This window comes from Heloderma suspectum, chromosome 7, assembly GCF_057233095.1.
Source record: "Heloderma suspectum isolate Gila_16-S chromosome 7, 16-S_ref, whole genome shotgun sequence".
Taxonomy (NCBI): Eukaryota; Metazoa; Chordata; class Lepidosauria; order Squamata; family Helodermatidae; genus Heloderma; species Heloderma suspectum.
In genome coordinates, this window is record NC_139464.1 from 77,572,317 (window position 1) to 77,591,990 (window position 19,674).

Below are 19,674 nucleotides of genomic sequence, written 5' to 3' on the forward strand. Positions count from 1 at the left end.
TTAGTCTCTCTACATTAATATAGTTAAATTGTGGTAGGAGCAGAAATTAGTTCCTTTTTTGATCTCTCAGCACTATTCCTTGCAGAGCTTGCAGCTTTGAAATAAACTGTTTAGTTCAGGGATGGGGAACATGTGGCCTTCCATATGTTGCTTGACTGCAACTCCCATAATCCCTTACCATTTACTATGCTGTCTAGGGCTGATGGGGGATACAGTCCAAAAACCTCTGGAAGAATACAGGTTCCCCACTCTTGATATATGTAATTGTATTTATTTACAACATTTGTATACCACTCCATGTCTAAACAAATTCCGGAGTGGTAAACATCAGGAGATAAAATGATAAAAAGTTAAAGAATAAAACATGATATTAAAATTATTCTTTTTAAAAACAGAGTGCCGATAAAACCGTGGCTGGTCAATCAAGGAAGGCTTCTTGGAAAAGAGCTGTTTTCAGGAGGCACTGGAAGCAACACAGTGTTGGCGCCTGCCTGACCTCAGGAAGCAGGGAGTTCCATAGGAAGGGGGCCACCACACTGAAGGCTGTTCTCCAGGTGGACTCCAGTCGGGCCATGTGGAACCACCAGGCGTGTCTCCTCTGATAACTTCAGTGACTGGACAGGTTGTTAAGGGAGAAGGCGCTCTCTCAGGTATCCTGGTCCTATGTTGTTCAGGGCTTTGAACACTAGTTCCAAAACCTTAAACCTGGCCCAGTGGTGAATATGCAGCCAGTGCAGTTCCCTCAGCAAAGCAACTGCATGCTGAAAAGGGATAGCTCCCAATAACATCTGAGCTGCTGCGTTTGGCACTCGCTCCAGCTTCCAGAGCAGCCTTAAGGGCAGCCCCACATAAAGTGCATTGTACTAGCATCTGTACTGCTGTGGCCAAGCTATCTCTGTCCAGGAGATGCTATAGCTGGCAAACCAGCTGAAGCAGGTAAAAGGCACTCTAAGCCGCTGTGGTCACTTGAGCCTCCAGCGATAGTGATGGATCTAGGAGTACGAGTACGAACCTGATCTTTCAGAGGGAATGCGATGTCAGGGTGGAAACTGAGCCCATAGAGCCCCAGACCAGTTCTGATTCTGAGGAGGAACAGCAATCCGTGGGAGAGGAGCCAGCTCATCCCTCACAGGCACAGCAGCTGGCAAAGATTCCTCCTGCCAGCATTCCTGGGATAGATAGTGATCCTAGCAGTGAGAAAGTGCGGGAATGAGGCTTATTAGATGCTCGATGCAGAGAGTGACAAGCGATGGAGGGCGTGGAAAGGAGGCGTAGCACCTGTTTGGCGCGCAAGCAACGGCCACCTCCCATGGACCCAAGGGAAAGAGGGAGTATCTCTCCCTAGCCCATAAGTTCTGGGTCTTCAAGTGACTCTCTTTCAAACGGGGATCAACTGCCTATTTGAAGCTTAGGCCACTCTGCTTTTCCTCGCTTTAGTCGCTGGTGATTAGCATCTGAAAGAGTCATTAAGTTATAAAAGGATTAAAGCTTTGAAAAGAATCCTTTTGTCTGTGTCTTGAGTTGGCTATTGGAGTCTACTGAAAGAGGCTGCCAGGGAGCTCCTGACATGCAACCCTATCCAGAACAGGCAATGAGCCTATCTCCCAGACCTGAGAACCACGCACCCACAGGGCTTCCATCATGCCAGGATTCAGTTTCAGTTTATTGGCCGTCATCCAGCACATCACTGCATTTAGACATTGATTCAGGACTTTCATACCTCACCTGATTCAGATGTCACAGAGAGATAGAACTATATGTCATCGACATACTGATGGCACTTGGTTCCAAATCCCCTAATGACCTGCTCCCAGCAGCTTCGTATAGATCTTAAACAACATTGGGGACAGAATGGTACCCTGCAGAACCCCATAGCTCAATTGCCAAGGAGACAAGGAATGGTCACCCAATGTCACTCTCTGAAATTGGCCTCGCAGGTAGAACCGGAACGACTGTAACACAGTGCATCCAATGCCCATCCCATGGAGTCAATCCAGGAGGATACCACAGTCAGTGGTATCAAAAACCAATGAGAGATCAAGTAGAATTAGCAGGGCTACACACCCCTTGTCCCTCTCTTGATAAAGGTCATCCATCAGGGCGACTGAGGCTGATTCAGTTCCATAACCAGGTCGAAACCCAGACTGGAATGGGTCTAGATAATCAGTATCCTCTAAGAGTGCCTGCAGTTGTTCTGCCACGACCCCCTCTAGTACCTTCCCTAAAAAAGGGGTATTTGTAACTGGGCAGTAGTTGTCTAATACATTGGACTCAGAGTGGGCTTCTTCAGGAGTGGTCGCACTACTGCCTCCTTAAGGACAGCAGGAACCACATCTTCCTATGGAGAAGCATTCACCACACCCTGGACCCACCCGGTCATACCCCCCTCAGCTAGCTTTTATCAGCCAGGAGGTGCAAGGATTGAGTGGGCATGTGGTCAGTTGCATTACTGCAAGTACCTTGTCCACATCATCAGGCCACAGCAACTGAAATGGATCCCACAAAATTGGGCAGATGGTGGCGTCAGACACCTCAAATGGAACTGCGCTAACAACGGCATCAGGTTCACTGCAGAGACAAGTGATGTCCTCAAAGTGCAATGCAAAAAGGTCACAATGGATCCAGGGGGACCAGAGTCCCATTCTCTGGGAAGAGTGTTAACAGCCCCCAGATCACCCGAAAGAGCTCTGCTGCTACGTGAGGATGCAATGGAGGTAGCACAGTAAGCCTTCTTTGCTGTGCTCACCGCCATGCAGTAGGCACGATTATGTGCTCTAGAGTGTGCTGGGTCATCTTCACTTTGAGTCTCGCTCCATTTGTGCTCTAGCTGACATCCAGCCTGTTTCATTGACGATAGCTCCCCAGTATACAAGGGAGCAGAGCGGGCTCCACAGCTCCAGAGAGGGCAGTTGGTTGCAATTAAGTTGATGGTCCTCCGCATCTTACTGTTTCACAGTGAGACCAGGGCCTCGGCTGGATCACCAGCTTTCTCCAGTGGAAAATTCTGAAGAACATTCTGAAATCCACTGGATTCCATCCATCTCCTGGGGTGGACAATTCAAAATGGTCTGTCACCCCTGCAGGAGGGAAGTAACACTGTAAGTTCAAATCTCACCAGAAAATGGTCTGACCATGACAATGGCGCTACTTGGGGAAAAAACCCTCCCCCCCATTGTTCAGATTATTCATCTCACAGCTTGGAGCAAAAACTAAATCAAGGGTATCCCCTTCTTCATATGTTGGACCGATGACAAACTAAGACAGCCCCATGGTTGTCATGAAGGGATGAAGTCTCAAGCTGGAGCTCCAGAGACAGCTTCAGCTTGGATGTTAAAGTCATCCCAACCCCCCATCCTGGGTTCCTCCAACACCACACTTGAGACCACTTCTGCCAGTGTTGTCAGGGAGTATGCTGTGCAGCAGGGTGGACAGTACACCAGCAGCATCCCCATATGTCACTATGGCTCAACACCAGGTGCAGCCTCTCAAGGCCCACTCTAAGGTGGAGTGGTTTCCTGGTGAGGGAGATGGAAGTACTGTAAACCATGGCGACTCCTTCGCCCCCCCCACCCTGGCCTTCCAGCCTATGTTGGTGCTGCACTGAGTGCCCAGGTGAGTAGAGCTGGGTCAGGTCAACCTCATTCAGCTCATCCACCCAAGTCTCAGTAATACATGCCAGATTGGCCTTCTCATCCACGATTAGTTTGTGGATGAGCGCAGTCTTATCGTGGACCGACTTGGCATTAAATAGCATCGCAAGACAGGAAGGCTCAGGGGGTTTAGTGGAAGTACAACAGTTCTGCATTAGTGCAACTATCATATCAAACAACTATAATGCTACTGCTTTTAGCTTACATAGGACTGAATTTTAAAAGCTGGCCCATAATATATTAATGATGATGATCTAAGTTATATATTTCTCCCTTTCAGTTCCGCTGCTCATACTGGTATTTTGTATCAGTTGTGAGTCTTGCGCTGTGTGCCTAGCCCATTGTGACAGCATTTTCTAAATAACTAAAATAGATTTCAGCAAGCTAGTATGGTAACAAACTGCAGAGAGAACCTATAATTCCTGACAGATTGCATTCCTGAGGGCTAGCTTCATTGAGGTTAAAGCAGATGATTAGTTGCTCTTGAGCTTAGAACTTCTGCTGAGCATCTGCACATTCCTCATTGTCTAGTTTCCTTTTACAAATTAAGTTTTAGAATTTACTGGTGTACACTCGTGTGTGTGTGTGTGTTGTTTTTAGTAAGTCCTGTACGTAATGTCTTCATTACTAAGAAAGTACAGCATTTAAAAATTTTGAATAAAAGTGGGACCTGCAACAAAATGTCACAGTGTGGAGTGCTGTTGTCCAGTGTTTCAGTCATTCAGGCATGCCCTCCCCATGATGTTCCATTCCATTCCACCCCCCCAGTTTTCTATTCCCCCCCCCCAACAGTCAGCATTCCTGCTCACTTAGGTGTGTTTTTTCCCCTTAGAAAACATTGTTGTATATTTCTGCAAACCTTGGGGTTCCCCCAAGCTTCCATTTTGTGTGTGGATGGTGCTGTTTTGGCTACATAAGAATCCACACTTAACTCTAAAATTTGGAAATAGATGGAATGCTTTATAATAGGGTAATAGAGCAAGTAGATCCTTATTAGCAAATTATAGCAGAAGCATCTTGCTCAGCAAATCATCTGCTGTCCCTCCCCAATGAAATGTACCAGGATCCTCAAGATTTGTGGGCCTTACAAGGTTAGCAAAAACATTAATGCGACTTTAACTTATTAGCTGTGCAGGCAGAATATTGGAGGAGGAGGAGGAGGAGGTTATCCAAAAGAGGTAAGTGCAAATGACTTGAAAGAATAGCATAGTTAACAAAGCTGTAGTGCAACTAATAGTTTTTTAAAACACAATCAATAATGGAAGTGGGACTCTTTCAGAGTAGGAGTTAAAATGTCTTTTCCGGTAGCTTAGATCAGCCTTCCCCAGCTTGGTGCATGCTGGTGAATGATGAGAGTTGTAGTCCAATATATCTGAAGGGCACCAGGTTTGGGAAAGCTTATTCAGATATACATGAAGCGTGCCATTGGTTTTGTTTTTTAAATATACATATTTATAAACTGAGTCTGCACTGTGCAGAGTTATATAACATTAGTACTTGTACATCAGAGGTGTTTAAGAAATACTATTAAACCCATCTGCCAGTTATTAAGGTCGCAATCCTGTGCACACTTATATGAGAATAAATCCCATTGAACAGAGTGGAATTTACTTCCATGTAAACTTACATAGGATTGCACTGTACATAACTTATCAGTAGAACTACCCTTGGGCTCAAGATTCTTGCTCTGTCACATTTGTCCTGGTATGGTATAAAGTATATGAAGCTTTACCTTCAAGCACTAATCAGTAGTTAGTAATTGGCCTTTTTATGAGCAAGCAAAAATACTCCATTACAATCTAAATACAATAAATAATATTCATACAGGACTGTTTCTGTCTTATCCTGTTAGGTGTAAGAATGTGTCTGTATCTTACTGGAATTCCTATTGGATGCTGCCCTCTGATGTTTGTGGAAAGAACTGCTTTTGGGAAGCTGCTTGTAGGTAGGCTTTGCCAGAGTCTTAATTATCCACTAGTCAATTGTAGACATGCTACAATACAAACATGTATTTGGCAATATTAAAAATGTTGAAGCAATTAAATGTTTTGAGTTTTTTTTCCCCCTAGCACTCACTGTGCATCACTCTTACTAGACTTTCAACCATGATTTAACTCCTCAAACAAAATAAATCCCATTTTGAAATTCAAATATTTCCTGAACAAGTATGCATACTAGATGGTTGTCATGGTTGCTATAGGAATTAAAATATGCTGGTTTATAATTAAAATGCCTTTTACACAACCTAGGAGAATGACCCAATACCTTTGTTTGGTCTTGCAGTCCACACGCATAGCAGAATTATAGATGCAAATTTCTGTTGGTTCTCTTTGTAAACACACAAGGATACTAAGCAAGATCATAATGATAGTGAAAGGCCAAACTACATTTTGCATGTAGTTCTATTACTGCTTTACATGACTTTTGTTTATTAGAAAGCTGCTGTGGGTGGCTTTGAGGTTGAGTGTAAAACAGGTGTTTAGAGGGGGCTACTTGTAAGGAAAAGTTTCAGGGACCTTCTTTCTTTCCCCCACACCAGTAGGAGAGCAGTTTGAAGAAGGGTGAGTTTGAGCAGGCAAACATCTGGTAGAAAAGGGGTTAAGCAGCTACTTCCTTCCCTCCTCACCAGTTCTCCACTTAGGTGTCTATGATTCTGTGCAGCTGTATTCCAGGGGTGATGGAACTTTCATAGTGCAGGGCTTTCACTTGCACTGTGGTTTGGATAAGAAAAGAAATGGCATACATTTCTCCAGCTGTTCCTTCCCAAGTGAGGCAAGTCCCTTTGTTTATCTCAAGCCCTCAGTGTTTGCCACTGGGCTTGAATTCATAGTGAGGACAAAAAGAGACTTGGCTAGTAAGCTTACCTGGTATTTGTGAACCATAACTCAGTCTTGAAGCCTTTAAAAAAAGTTGAGGGAAAGAGCCACAGTTTGGCACCAGGAAGGGAAGAGGGATGACAGAGGACGTTTGTAGAGGCTTGTGCATATCTTGGCTTACTAAGCTGAGAGATGATTGTCTGAAATGGGCCAATATGTTTAATAGATGGTTGTGATTCAGTTTAATGACATTATAAGAGTAAGCTTCAAGTCATAAGCGTCAAGTAGTTTATATTCAGATTTCATTTTAAACCAAGATTTTTTTGAGAGACATAGTAATTTTCTTTTTTAGTCTGATTTTTAACTTTAAAAAATTACACTGTCTTCAATATAGTGAGAAATTTATAAAGCATAGCATTTGGAAGCTATAGACTTTCGTAAGAATTGAATGCTTAACGCATGCAATGGAGAGAGTTGTGTTTTTATGGAGCATTTTCTATTACAGCAGAATGGGAAGCTCCTGTGTGTATGGAACTCCCAGTTGAGGTGTATATGGAAATATTTAGTGTGTTGTACTATGAGAAAACTTGGAAAAACGTAATTAGTGAATATCTTGAAAATTATTGACTAGTCGCTGCGTTTGACACAACCTTCCTTTGTTGCAGCGGACTTTATTTGCAGTTCAGCCCAAAAGTGCTTCTTGCAATTGCTTCTTAGTGACTAAACCATAGGCTACATTCTGGGCACTGTTTTCTACAGCTTTAAAAATAGTATAGCCAAGATCCAAAGAACCACATTACCAGTTCTGCACATCCAAGATGGCTTGTGTTTCTCAGATAGCAGATCACTATGTCACATGGCAAACAGCTTTAAAACAGAAAGCTGTGATGTGGAGTGGAAATTTTTTGAATGCTTTATTTTTTCCATTTCATAAGTTCATTAGTAAAAATGAAGGTGTGCTGATTGCAAATACAATATTAGGCAAGCTTGGTAATTTCAAAGTTGTCATTAATGTTTTTCAGGTGAGTATCCCTAGCAAATATATGAGAGAATACATAGATGTCACTGAAATACATATATGTCTCAGTGTGAAATGGAACTCATAACTAGTGACAGAGAAACTGAAGGTACCCCAATAACCTTAGTGGAAGAAAGTTGAACTCTGTTGAAATAGCTGAGTGGTTATCAGCATATCCTGCACAATTCTGTTGGGTTGCTAAAATCTTAAGTCTGTTAACAGTTTTCAGTACATTTGGGGTTTTTTTCTTAAGATTTAAACAACATAAGGGAAGTACATTTAAATTTTTATAAGTATTCCAATAACAGTTATACATAATACATAATTTATACATAATATAACATTTAAATCACAGTAAGGGTGCAATACTGTGCAGGTGTAGACAGAAAAAAGTCCTACAACTCCCAGCACTCCCTAGCCAGCCATAGCTGGCTGGGGAATGCTGGGAGTTGTAGGACTTCTTTTTTGTCTACACCTGCATAGGTTTGTGCCCTAAGTGTGCTTTAATTTTTCCTCTCAAATATTTCAGGTGAAATACTTGAGGTCTATTAGGACAAAACATTACCATTTTTTTAGGGGGGGCCGCGGTGGCTTAGTGGTTAAGATGCTGAACTGCAGACTGGAAGGTCGGCAGGTCAGCAGTTCGAGACCCGAGTGCTGCGTGACGGAGTGAGCTCCCATCTTCAGTCCCAGCTTCTGCCAACCTAGCAGTTCGAAAGCAAGAAATTGCAAGTAGATAAATAGGTACCGCCTCGGCGGGAAAGGGAACAGCATTCCGTGCACCTCAGTGTTCAGTCATGCCGGCCACATGACCACAGAAGCGTCTTCGGACAGCGCTGGCTCTTCGGCTTAGAAACGGGGATGAGCACCGCACCCTAGAGTCGGACACGACTGGTTGGGGACACCTTTACCTTTACTTTTTTTAGCTTTCTTGTTTACTAAATACAAGTAAAATAAACATACTAAATTAGATCTCTCTAGGACATCAGATTAAAAAAAAATAAAAACAGATTTTTTCCTATACAAATTAACACAATTCGCACTGGAAAATTTTCCCATGCAAATGACCCTAATTTGCACTGGAAAAAAATTCAATTCAAAATTTTCCAGAAAATGAACATCATTGATGGAAACGGCATTCAAAAGCAGTTTCTGATATGACAAGATGATCGGCTGTTCAAAGAAAAAAAGTATTAATAATTACACTAGGCATGCCCACGTCATAGGCAAGCCTAAAATAGCTCTTTGGCTCCCAGCCTATATATTATTGATTATTGCTGCTGCCCCTTCTCAAGGAGCAAATATTTCAGAATAGGCTATAAGGAGCTTATAGTAGTCTTTTGTGAACATGCCTCGTTGCATCCCTGAATGGCTGACTGTTCCAAGGGCAATCACTACAGCAGCTGCTTCCTTGTAAGGAGGGAGCACTGGAGACTTGCAGTGTTTTGTGATATCTGTTTATTTACCAGTGTACATGTTAATCATGGGGGAGTGGGGCAGAATCCAGACACATAGAGGTAGTCAATAAAACAGCATAATCATGAACAAGTCTTTGGCACTGCCTCAAATGTTGTTTTTGTGATGTTATGTTTTATTTCATTTCATTAATTGCTAATGTGTTAATCTGTTTTAAATACTCTTGTATGCTGCCCTGGGGGTAGGAACATGCATGAGTAGAAAATAAATAAAATTGTTCTTGGTAGCCTGGCCTTAATATTTGTGGCATCCCAGTGATATGATTCCCTTCAAAGTACAGGTGATACTGCAAGTGTGACATCTTATTTCCTTTGACTAAGCCTGGGGTGAGCAATTTGTGACCCTCCAGATATTGTTGGACTGCAACTCCTGTTATCCCTCAGCTTTGGCTATGCTGGCTAGGGCTGATGGGAGTTGCAGTCCCAGCAACATCTGAAAGGCCACAAATTGTCCAGCCCAGGACTAAGCCTTCATTGTACTTCAGTGTTACTACACAACTGTAGTGTGCTTACATGTTTAAATGAAGCAATATTGGGATACATGTCTTTTTCCCAGCCTTATTGGCATAGGTAGAAATGGTAGGAATTGATTTTTAAAATGAAAACCCCACAAGTCACAGAATAAAATATGTGCGGAGAGTATAATGAAAGTTTGAAAGATGACTTTCTTAGTTTAAAAAGGATGAACCGCCCAGAGAGCTTCGGCTATGGGGCGGTATAGAAATGAAATAAACAAATAAATAAATAAACAATATCTGCTTATTGAAACTGTTGCATTGAATCCAGAACTAATTTCTAGTGCTCAAATGTTAGTGAGTGTCTGGTGCTGGAATTTGGCATGTCTTTGGATTTATGTATGCATTTTACCATCTCTCTTTAATAGTATTTAACTTGGTAGTAGTATTTAATTTACATCTTACAGCTTAGCAGTTGATTCTGCTCACCACACCTGAATTCTCATTGGAAATTATTCTCAGAAGCTTCATATGTCTACACCCCATATTTTGACATAATCATGCAAATTTTATATAGTCCATCATCAAGATTATTGTTGCAACACCATTTTATTGAACTGGCTTTTAGTGGCTAGACTATTGCCCTTACAACAAAAGGTAGCACAACTATTTTTAATAGTAAGAAATTAGGTCGTAAGTATGGTGTATATACTAAATAATACAAAGAGGTTCTGAGATATAATGTGGGGGCAGAGAGTAGGGTTTGTTATAGCATGGAATGTAAAATGGGTTATATTCTCAACAAAATCTGATTATTTAGAGTTAATGTCCTTGCTGAAAAATTAAAGAAAAAAAGTATCTGATTTTGAAAAACTCCAAACACTAAGAGCAGATGGCAACATTTCTTTTCCTTTTGGCATTTCTCTCCATAGTTATAAAACTACTTTGTTGGATTTCCTTCAAATCAAAATATATTAATTGTATAGAAGATATAGAATGTACATCCTGTACAACTAATATTCTCCTGAAAATGCAGTGTTAAAACGTTTATATTTAGCGTTGTCTCTTTGGAAACTGTTACTACTTGTATTCTCTGTATTAGATACAAATTTCTGAAAATGCAGCCTTCTGAGAAGATGCACTTGGCAGTGGTAGCCTGCGGTGAGAGGTTGGAGGAGACTGTTACTATGTTGAGATCAGCCATTATTTTCAGCATCAAACCTCTACAGTTTCATATTTTTGCAGAAGACCCATTACATAGTGACTTTAAAGGAAAGGTATGTATTTAGAAAATTAGTGGGTTTTTAACTGATAATTGTCAAAAATGAATCGTCCTCCCCCTTCGCAGTCAACACCACAGGGAGACAAGGCTTCAGGCTAATGCTACTTTATTTTGCTAGAGACTAGCCTCTTTACAAATGCAGATTTCGGGAAACACTCAGACTGCCTCAGGCCCCTAAACAACTAAGTTGTGATCCTTAATTAGAGGAGATGAACCAGAGGATAGTGAAGTTGCCGACAGTTTGGGTCAGCAACCTCACGGCCAGATTTGCTTCGCAGTGATGCTCCTACCTGAGGGTGGCTCCCTCCTATTTTGGTTTCCAAGAGTGGTTATCCAGGCAGAGTGTCTGAGTCTTGTCTCTTAACTTTTCTTGCTTTGCCTTGCGACATGTCCTAGTGTCTCTCAAGTCATGGCCCTCTTCTTCCTCCTCGGAAACTTGAGTTCTAACGGTGGAGGGAGGGGGCAAGGACTCGGCCTGGGGCATCTGTTTCTCAAGGTCTTCAGAGGAATTTCTCCCAGCATCTTGGCTCACTAGGGAGGGTCCCTCCCCCAGCCTCTGATCTAGCTGCTCCAACTCTGATCCAGAATAGGAGCGATACGATACTTTATTGCTTAAAGCCATAGGCCACCACAATGTACATTAAAAAGAGAGAGAGAGAGAAAGGAAAAAAAAGTACAGTCACATATTTGTATATGCATAAATTCATACATCCAACAGAATCATCCCTAGTAGGCTGTTCGGGCTTTGGCACGTATTTTCCTTGCTGCCAAGGCAAATTTTGCTACCTGGGCAGTGGTGAAAGCATCAGTGCCAGAAAGAAGGACACATATCTGTTCTAAAGGTGTTCTATTTAGGAGGCTCTGGGAAATAATTGCAAGAAATTTATGCCTAGGATGGCCATAGAGAGGGCATTTTAGTAAGTAATGAGAGACATCCGCAGCCTCCCCAGATCCACAGATACAGAGTCTCTGATGGACTGGGGTATTGTCAAATCTTCCCTCCAAGAAGGCAGAAGGCATGCATTGTAGACGCAATGCTGTAAATGATTTCCGTAAGTGAGGCACGGTCAGAGTTGTAAAGTAACTCTCCAGACCAAATGACGTCTTATATAATGGGTACCAGCAAGAATAAGGTATTTGTGAGATTGTAACCAAATCCATCCACTTAGAATAAAGATAATTTTTTTCTTTAACCCTCTGCTTTACTCTATCAGAAGGGAAAGAAGGAAAGGACTCAGTATCAGTTCCATAAGCTTGCAACATAGGCTTGGTCAGGTTTACCCAAGACTTTTGGGATGGGGTCTGAAGTTGCTCTAGAAAGCATTTTTTTGGAAGGCGGGAATCGCTCATATGGGTCAGCTTGAGCCAATACAAAGCAAGAGCAGTGTAAATAGATGTTTTAACTGAAATCAATCCTACTTCTGCCCTTAGAAGGGCCCCAGATGTACTTCAGGGGACAGTTAAGAGAGATCTCATAAAAGAGTTCTGAACCACCTCGAAAATGGTGGCATTCGTGTATCTCATACCTCAGCCCCATACGTCAGTTGAGAAACTACCTTCTTCAGAAAAATCTCAACTGCAGGGGCAACCAAACTTCCCCCTTGTGATCGAGAGAACTGAAGGAGAGATTGAGTAGACTGGGATGATTTCAGCTTAATTACATCTAGATGTTGTCTCCACAAAAGTCGGGCGTTGAAATTAAGGCCCAAATATCTAAAGTTGTTCATTTGTTCAGTGGATTCATTGTCCAACTTCCACATATGTGTTTTCCTTTTCTTCCCAAATACTACAATTTTAGTCTTAGCATAGTTAATAGACAAATGCTCTCTTGTGCAAAATGTACTCATATTTCTCAAGAGCTTTCGCATACCAATTAATGTAGTGGAAATCATTGCGATATCATCCGCATATAGGAGGACTGAGAGTTTAACATCCTGAATAGAAGCTGGGAAGCATTCCAAATCACTCAGTTCTTGTACAATGCTATTAATATAAAAATTAAAAAGAAAAGGGGCCAATAAACATCCCTGATATACTCCTTTATCAGTTGGGATGCTTTCTGATAACAATCCATTCGCCCCAGCCCCACTACCTAAGAGTAGTGTCAGAGTGAAGCATTTGGATTAAAAGAAACAGCCTTCTATCAATGTTTGTGGCAGATAGCTTTTGCCACAAATGATCTCTATCTGCAAGGTCAAAGGCTGAACTAAAATCCACAAAAGTAACAAATAACTCTTTTCTATCCTGATGAGAATATTTCTGTATTAGGTGATGGAGAACAAAACACTGGTCTATTGTAGATTTCCCCTTTGCAAACCCGGCCTGTTCTTCAGCTAAAATCAAGTTTTCAGCTGCCCATGACTCTAATTTGTGTAAAAAATATTTAGTATAATTTTGAAACAACATTAAGCAGGCTGATTGGTCTAAAATTATTTGGATCTGCTTTAGAGCCTCTCTTGTGAATAGGAACAACAATGCTCACTTCCCAGCCCTGGGGGATTTTTCCATGCTGGTTTATATAAGTAAACGTTTTAGCAAGAATTGGGCACCACCAAGTAGAATTAGATCTAAACAATTCACCAGGAAGCAATCCTCTCCAGGGGCCTTTTTAGGAGGCAGGGAGGCAATCAAATCATGCACTTCATCCCAGGTTACTGGTTCCCAATCAGGACAGGAAGAGAAAGACAAAAAATCCCTGCCGTGAAGGGGATCAGATGGGGTCCCAACAAAAGATTGTCTAAACAAGGCTGAAAAGTGAGCTTGGCACTGTGAGGAAGTAATTTGATTATCAGTAGAGCCATGATGTCTCCTTGTCCCTTTTGTCACTAACATCCAGAATCTAGTTGAATCTCTTTCTAGGATTGCCAGCCCTAGCTCCATCCAGGATTGTCGTACATACTCATTCTTTTTCTGGCGCAGGAGATTTTTATACTCTTTGTGCAAGCTGATGTAGACAGTAAAATTTTCTAAGGAGTCTTCTTGCCTCAATCTCCTGATTGCTCCTGCCAGCCTAAGTTTCTGGGCAGTGCACCGTTTATCAAACCAGCCTTGACTAGTGTGCAGGCCTGGAAAAGGAGCTTTAGTAGTGACCACAAATGGTCTAAGTTCTTTCACGATTTTCCCATAAGTTCCCAGGGGTCCAGGGAGGTAAAAAAATTCCTCTCTCAAAGATAACGTCTTGGGGGTTGCTAGAAATAAATTTATTTCTTGCAGCTTCCCATTCCAACACAGTCTTTTTTCTCCCTGGGTTATTAAATTATTTGCAGAACTGAAAACGAGGGGAACTTTTCCAGTTGGTAACAAAAGACACATCTGAATTGGCATGTGATCACTCTCTGGTCTAGTAAGGACTTTAAAATTGTTGAAAAAGAATAGAGCCGATTGTGAGAGGTTCATAAAATCTATCACACTACTGCCCCTTAGGCCAATATATGTATATAAGTTCGAATCTGGGTCTATATCTGTCCCATTACATATATATAAGTGAAACTTAACAACAAGAGCAAAGAGGAATTGACCAGCTTTATTAAGCCCCAAATCCTTAGAATTTCTAGTAGGGAGAGAAGCTAGATCCTCTGGAGTAAGTCCCATTTTCTCACCGATTTTACAGTTGTTTTGTCCTATTCTAGCATTCATATCACCTGCTATCAAGATTTTGGCATCAGCCTGTATTTCAAATAGGGTGGAGAGGGCCTGATCAAGTTCATTCCATATGGAGGTATCTTCATACTTTGAATTCTGCGGGGGAGAATATACATTTACTAAAAAAAATGTCAGACCTGAAGGCCAATCCACCTGAAGAATTAAGATGTTACTACTGTCGCTTACATCAAGCTGTAAAATATTTGGGTTATTATCCACTGAAACCATAGTTGCTAGACCGCCCCGGGCACGGCCTCTACTATCTGATTTCCTAGCTGGCTGGGTATACACAAGGTATCCTGGAAGAGTGGGAACAGTCGTAGTGGTAGCCCAGGTTTCTTGAATAAAAAGAACTTCAAACTGAGTGCAAATTTTTTTTTAAATTCTCATCTACCAGCTTGGAGGCCCATCCTGCAACATTCCAAGAGAGTAATCTAACAGAAATAGCAGTGCCAACCTGTGGAGAGGAAGATAGTCAGCAAGGACCAGCCCTCTTAATGCTGACAGTGGCTTGTTTGTGGAGTCCTGTTGCTTCAGATATAATTCCGCTATCCCTATCTCCACATGGCCTGTCTATTGCTGGGGTCTGAGAGGGTGGAATTGACTGCTGTTCATATGCGAATTCTAGCCCTATAAAGTGTCCGTCAGCGGTACAGTTCTGTGCTGCATGGTTTGAAGGTGGGGCGGGACAGTGGCCCTTTTTTTCAGAGGCTGTGCAGGAAGGCGGGGTGGTAAATTTATTTCTGCTGTAACTTTTTGAAGTTTGGTTTGAAAGAATCCCAGCTCAGTTAAATTTGATATTCCTAAAGAGGTGAACTTGAGAGGCTCAGTAGCAGAAAGTGGCAAAGAGGATGGTGTCAGGCAGTGCTGCGGCTGTATTGCAATTTGCTCATCTGCAGCCTTTTTCTCCAAGGAGTTTAAATTAGATGGTTTCAGTAATCCTGTGTGGCTGATATCATCTGCTTGTAGAGCTGGAACCTGAAGAGGCTTTTGCGAAGGGTCCAAAGCAGGGTGGCCTTCGGCTAATCTTTTCAACAGTGCATGGAGCCTGGTCGTAATTGACTGTTGTTCCATTACTGGCAGGTCATAGAATGTATCAATTAAAGCTTCTTCAGGTATCACAGAAGTAAATGGGTGTTCAATTGGAGAGAATTCTTCACCAGAGTCTATATCATATTGGCTCTCAGTCCAGTGGGCCATACAGAGAGGGTTCTTATTCGTATGCCTGGTAAAATCTAATTCTTTGACTCTAATCTCATTATCATCATGATCTAGATTTATTAAGTTGTTAGAGTCAAAGTTTATCAGAGTTGACTGTTTTTTGACAAAGGGGGTCAGAGTCAGGAGGGTCTCTTGTCTATAGGTGTCAGTATCCTGACATTTCACAGACAATCCTTCAATCAAAGGTTGGGTCCAGGTGTTTAAAAAAAGTCTTTTCACCTGTATCCCAACATTGGCAAAAAAAAACCCTATATGTGAGGATAGAGTGCACAGTGGAGGTTTTAGTGAAGGTTGTTTTTATCCCAAAATTAGGGTAGTCAAAGGACAGATCTTCAACATCCTCTCTGTCAAAAATTGACAGAAAACGTAGCCCTATGTCACTAAGGATTTGTAAAAAATAATACTTATTTTCCGTTTGAGACAATTCACTGCTTGGCCTTGGAAAATTACAGAAGACGAGCTGGTATTTTAGAAGTGTTGAAGATGGGTTTGCTGCCAAAGGCAATTTAGTCGTGCAGATAATTCTATCTATACCTAGGCCTCCAGGTGGGGGACAATCATTAGGTAATGATTAATTTAATTTAGTAATTATGTAGTAATTTTACATCAGCTGGGTTGAGTGACAAAAGGTCAGTAATGGCTGCCTGTGGGTCAGGGTCCTCAACTACTGGGGGCAGAGCAGGAAGATGCAACAAAAAGTTTTTCTTCCTTCAAGAGCTCTGAGCCATCTTTACCTTGTTAGGTCTATCATTTTTTCCCTGAACTTCATTGTCCATGGGTCTAAACAGTCTCTTAAAATTAAAATGACTATTAGAAGTACTGTAGCAGGATGCTAGCTTCTTTTTTCCCTTGTTAGGTTTACTGTCCCTGCGGGAATTTTTCTGAGTCAGGACTTCTTTCTTGGGTCTTCTCCCAATTTTTCTCTTGGCATTGCTAGAAGGGCTAGGAATTGTTGCTTTAGCTCCCAGTACTGTGGGCTCCCTCGTTATATCAGCCCTTGCTTGAGTCCCTGTTGGAGCTTCTAGGGGATCAGTTTGTGTGCTGGCTTGAACACAACTTTTCCTACCAATATCACAATTTTGTGGGGCAGAACCCATAGCCCAGAGTAACTTAAGACAAGGATCTAAACCCAGACCCATTAGGTCTCTCAGAATTTGCTTAGATTCTATATTTGATTGTTTAATATCTGAAATATCTCGTAGGAGGAACTGCAACATATTTGCAAATAGGATATTTTGTGTCCCCATGACATCAGGGCAAACTGAGTCCAGGAAAGGTTTTAAAAATGCCTGGGGGCTTAAATATTCCTCATAGGCAGGAGCAAAAGTAGCCCCTACCTCCTGCGGCACATCTGAGTCCGGATCAGATTTTTCTAAACAATTCTCCTGTTCTGTAGTCCTAAATTCAGTGGGAGGTATCGAACCAATCAGAGTTTGGTGATGGGATTCTCAGCTCTCTGGCATATTTGCCTGTTGAGCAGAATAGGAGCAGTCAGACATCTCAACGCACTTGGATTCATCCTTGACAATAATATGATTAGTTAAATGTTATAGTGAATTTTTCTATAGTGAATTTTTAACTACTGAGATGATTGATTAAAAGGTAACTTTCCTTGTTTGACTACCTAGCTTTTCCACTACCCTAAGCTTGCTTGTTTGGGATAATAGAATCAAACTGCTGCCTGGATCTGAAATCGGTGAAAATTGGTTGCATATTTTTACTTTCTAGCTGGGATACAGTATATCTTCAGTGAGCAAAAAAAGCATGTAACTCAAGTTTCCTGCTGCCAGCCTCTGGCAAGCATGATGAGCCTAAGCCTTTCTCCTAATATTGGTGCTGCAGAGGTGGAGCTTGCCTGCAGTTGTGCAGCAGTCCTTGGATCCTTCCCAGCTCCAAAGTTGAGAGGAAAGTTGCTGATGGTTTGTCACTGTGTGATTCAGCCACAGGGCCAAACCAGCAAGCCCCCCATCCAACCCTGTTGTGCTGCCCTGCAAGATAGCAATTACATTTTCTTCAAACATAAAAATCAACAAAGACTTCCCCTAACACCAATACGTATGCTAGCTCCGCTTTGGAAAAGCGGGGCAAGACAAGCAGGATCCTCTTCCAATACAAGTCTGATGTGTTGCTAGTATTCCCAGTTACTTGTGTGTGAGGGTTTAAAAGAAAGAAAGAAAATTAACAGCCAAATAACCTCTGGGGAAAACTGCCATTACTTTCCCAAACACAAGAAGTGATGAGATCAGGCTATTTCCATCTTTAAATGTTAAGATACGGGTTGTCTTTACTTTAGGTCTCCCGCTCTCTTGCCTGTGTCTACCATAGATTGAAGGCTTTTTCTGTAGTGGCACTCTGGAGTTTATTTATTAATTAATTACATTTCTATACTACCCAATAGCCAAAGCTCTCTGAGTGGTTCACAAAAATTAAAACAACAAGTACAGTGTATACAGTACAGCATAAAACCACAAGTGCAGCATAGTTGTAGAATGAGCTCCCCAGAGGGGCTTGCCTGGTGCCTACGTTGTGGTCTTTTCAGTGCCAGGTGAAGACCTTCTTACTTTCCCAGGCATTTTAGTCTTTCACTTTCTGTTTTAAATGTCATTGTATTCTTTTCTTTTCACTGCTGCTGGGTTTTATCTAGTTGGAGAGCTGTTTATCATGTTTCTTATTCTTATTAAATACCTTTAATAAATTACTAACATGTGTATTTTTTTTTCAGCTTGATAGTTTGGCGTATCAAGAAAAATTTAATTACACTTTATACCCCATCTCATTTCCGACTGAGAATGCAGCAGAATGGAAGAAACTGTTCAAGCCCTGTGCTTCTCAAAGGCTTTTCTTGCCGGTAAGTGGTAGTGGTTGTGGCAAAATGTGTAATTATTATTTTTTAAATCACTTAACTCACTTTATTAAATATAGGTGTGTTTTCAAATGCAGCAATATGATTTATCTGGGTCTCAGTGGGATAGAAGTTGTTGCTGTTTGGCTAAATGGAAGCCATGTTGAATGTACATCTAGCAGCCCACAGTCAATCTGGGTCTTAAGCTGCTTAAGACCTCCTCTCTTCATACCAGTTGGAAGGGGGGAGGATGTGTATGTATGAGGGTCTTTGGAGGAGGCTCTATGTATTCCATGATCAGGGAATATATGCATGTTCTGTAAACTGAAGAGACTGGTACAGGGGGGTCAGTAAATATGAACAATAGTGGAGAGGGAATTTTGTGTTTTCCATTTTGTATTTATCTTCCTTCCTTGCACTCATAATAGAAGAATCTAAACATTGTCTTCTTTCCATATAAAATTGAAAGCAAACATTACTGGCTTATTTAGAAATGCGTACTTATTTATTTCTACCAGGAGTCCTTAGCAGCTTCCAAAATTAAAAGCAATAAAACAGAAAAGCAATAAAATCTCTAACAGTATAAAATACACTAAAACGAGGGAAATTACATCAAAATGTCAAACTTAATTTAACATCATAAAAGAGCCTTGTTTTCAATTCTGGATAGCACTAAATTTTAGTTCATAGTGAATTATCTGCTCATACTGCTTATGTTAAGCTCTTATTCTTTTATGCTATGCAATCAATTCATAGATGTGAAAAATAGATAGTTAAATAATGTTTGTTTAAACAGCTATCTATCTATTGTTGGGGAGCAACAGTGATAGGTGGGTATTGAATTTCCACAATAGCTCATAGGTCAAGATGTGTTGCATGATTAGCGACTGACCTAAAATTTGTTTCCAAAACCTCTTTTCCTTCATAGTTAATCCTCAGTGATGTGGACTCTCTACTGTATGTTGACACTGACATTTTATTCTTAAGACCTGTTGATGATATTTGGTCTTTCCTGAAAAAATTTAATTCTACTCAAATTGCTGCAATGGCACCAGAACATGAAGAGCCTCGTATTGGGTGGTATAATCGCTTTGCTAGACACCCATATTATGGAAAAACTGGAATAAATTCTGGAGTAATGTTAATGAATATGACCCGCATAAGAAGGAAGTATTTCAGGGTAAGTGTGTGTTTGTTTTTCACATTTTCAGAACTTTAAAAAAGGGTTCAAAAGGGTCATCACTGAATGTATTCTCTTTCACTGAGACCTCAT

At 41.3% G+C, this 19,674-nt stretch overlaps 1 protein-coding gene across 2 annotated transcripts in view; it reads left to right on the forward strand.

Moving 5' to 3' along the window:
• GXYLT1 (glucoside xylosyltransferase 1) overlaps nt 1–19,674 on the forward strand; it is a 39,923-nt gene that overhangs the window by 10,495 nt on the left and 9,754 nt on the right. The window contains exons 2-5 of one of the 2 annotated variants that reach the window (XM_084810700.1): nt 5,503–5,595; nt 10,517–10,691; nt 18,282–18,407; nt 19,330–19,581. In XM_084810700.1, the coding sequence (XP_084666826.1) occupies nt 5,503–5,595; nt 10,517–10,691; nt 18,282–18,407; nt 19,330–19,581 (646 nt within the window). The remainder of the gene's footprint in view (nt 1–5,502; nt 5,596–10,516; nt 10,692–18,281; nt 18,408–19,329; nt 19,582–19,674) is intronic. The other variant, XM_084810701.1, reaches the window with a different exon arrangement.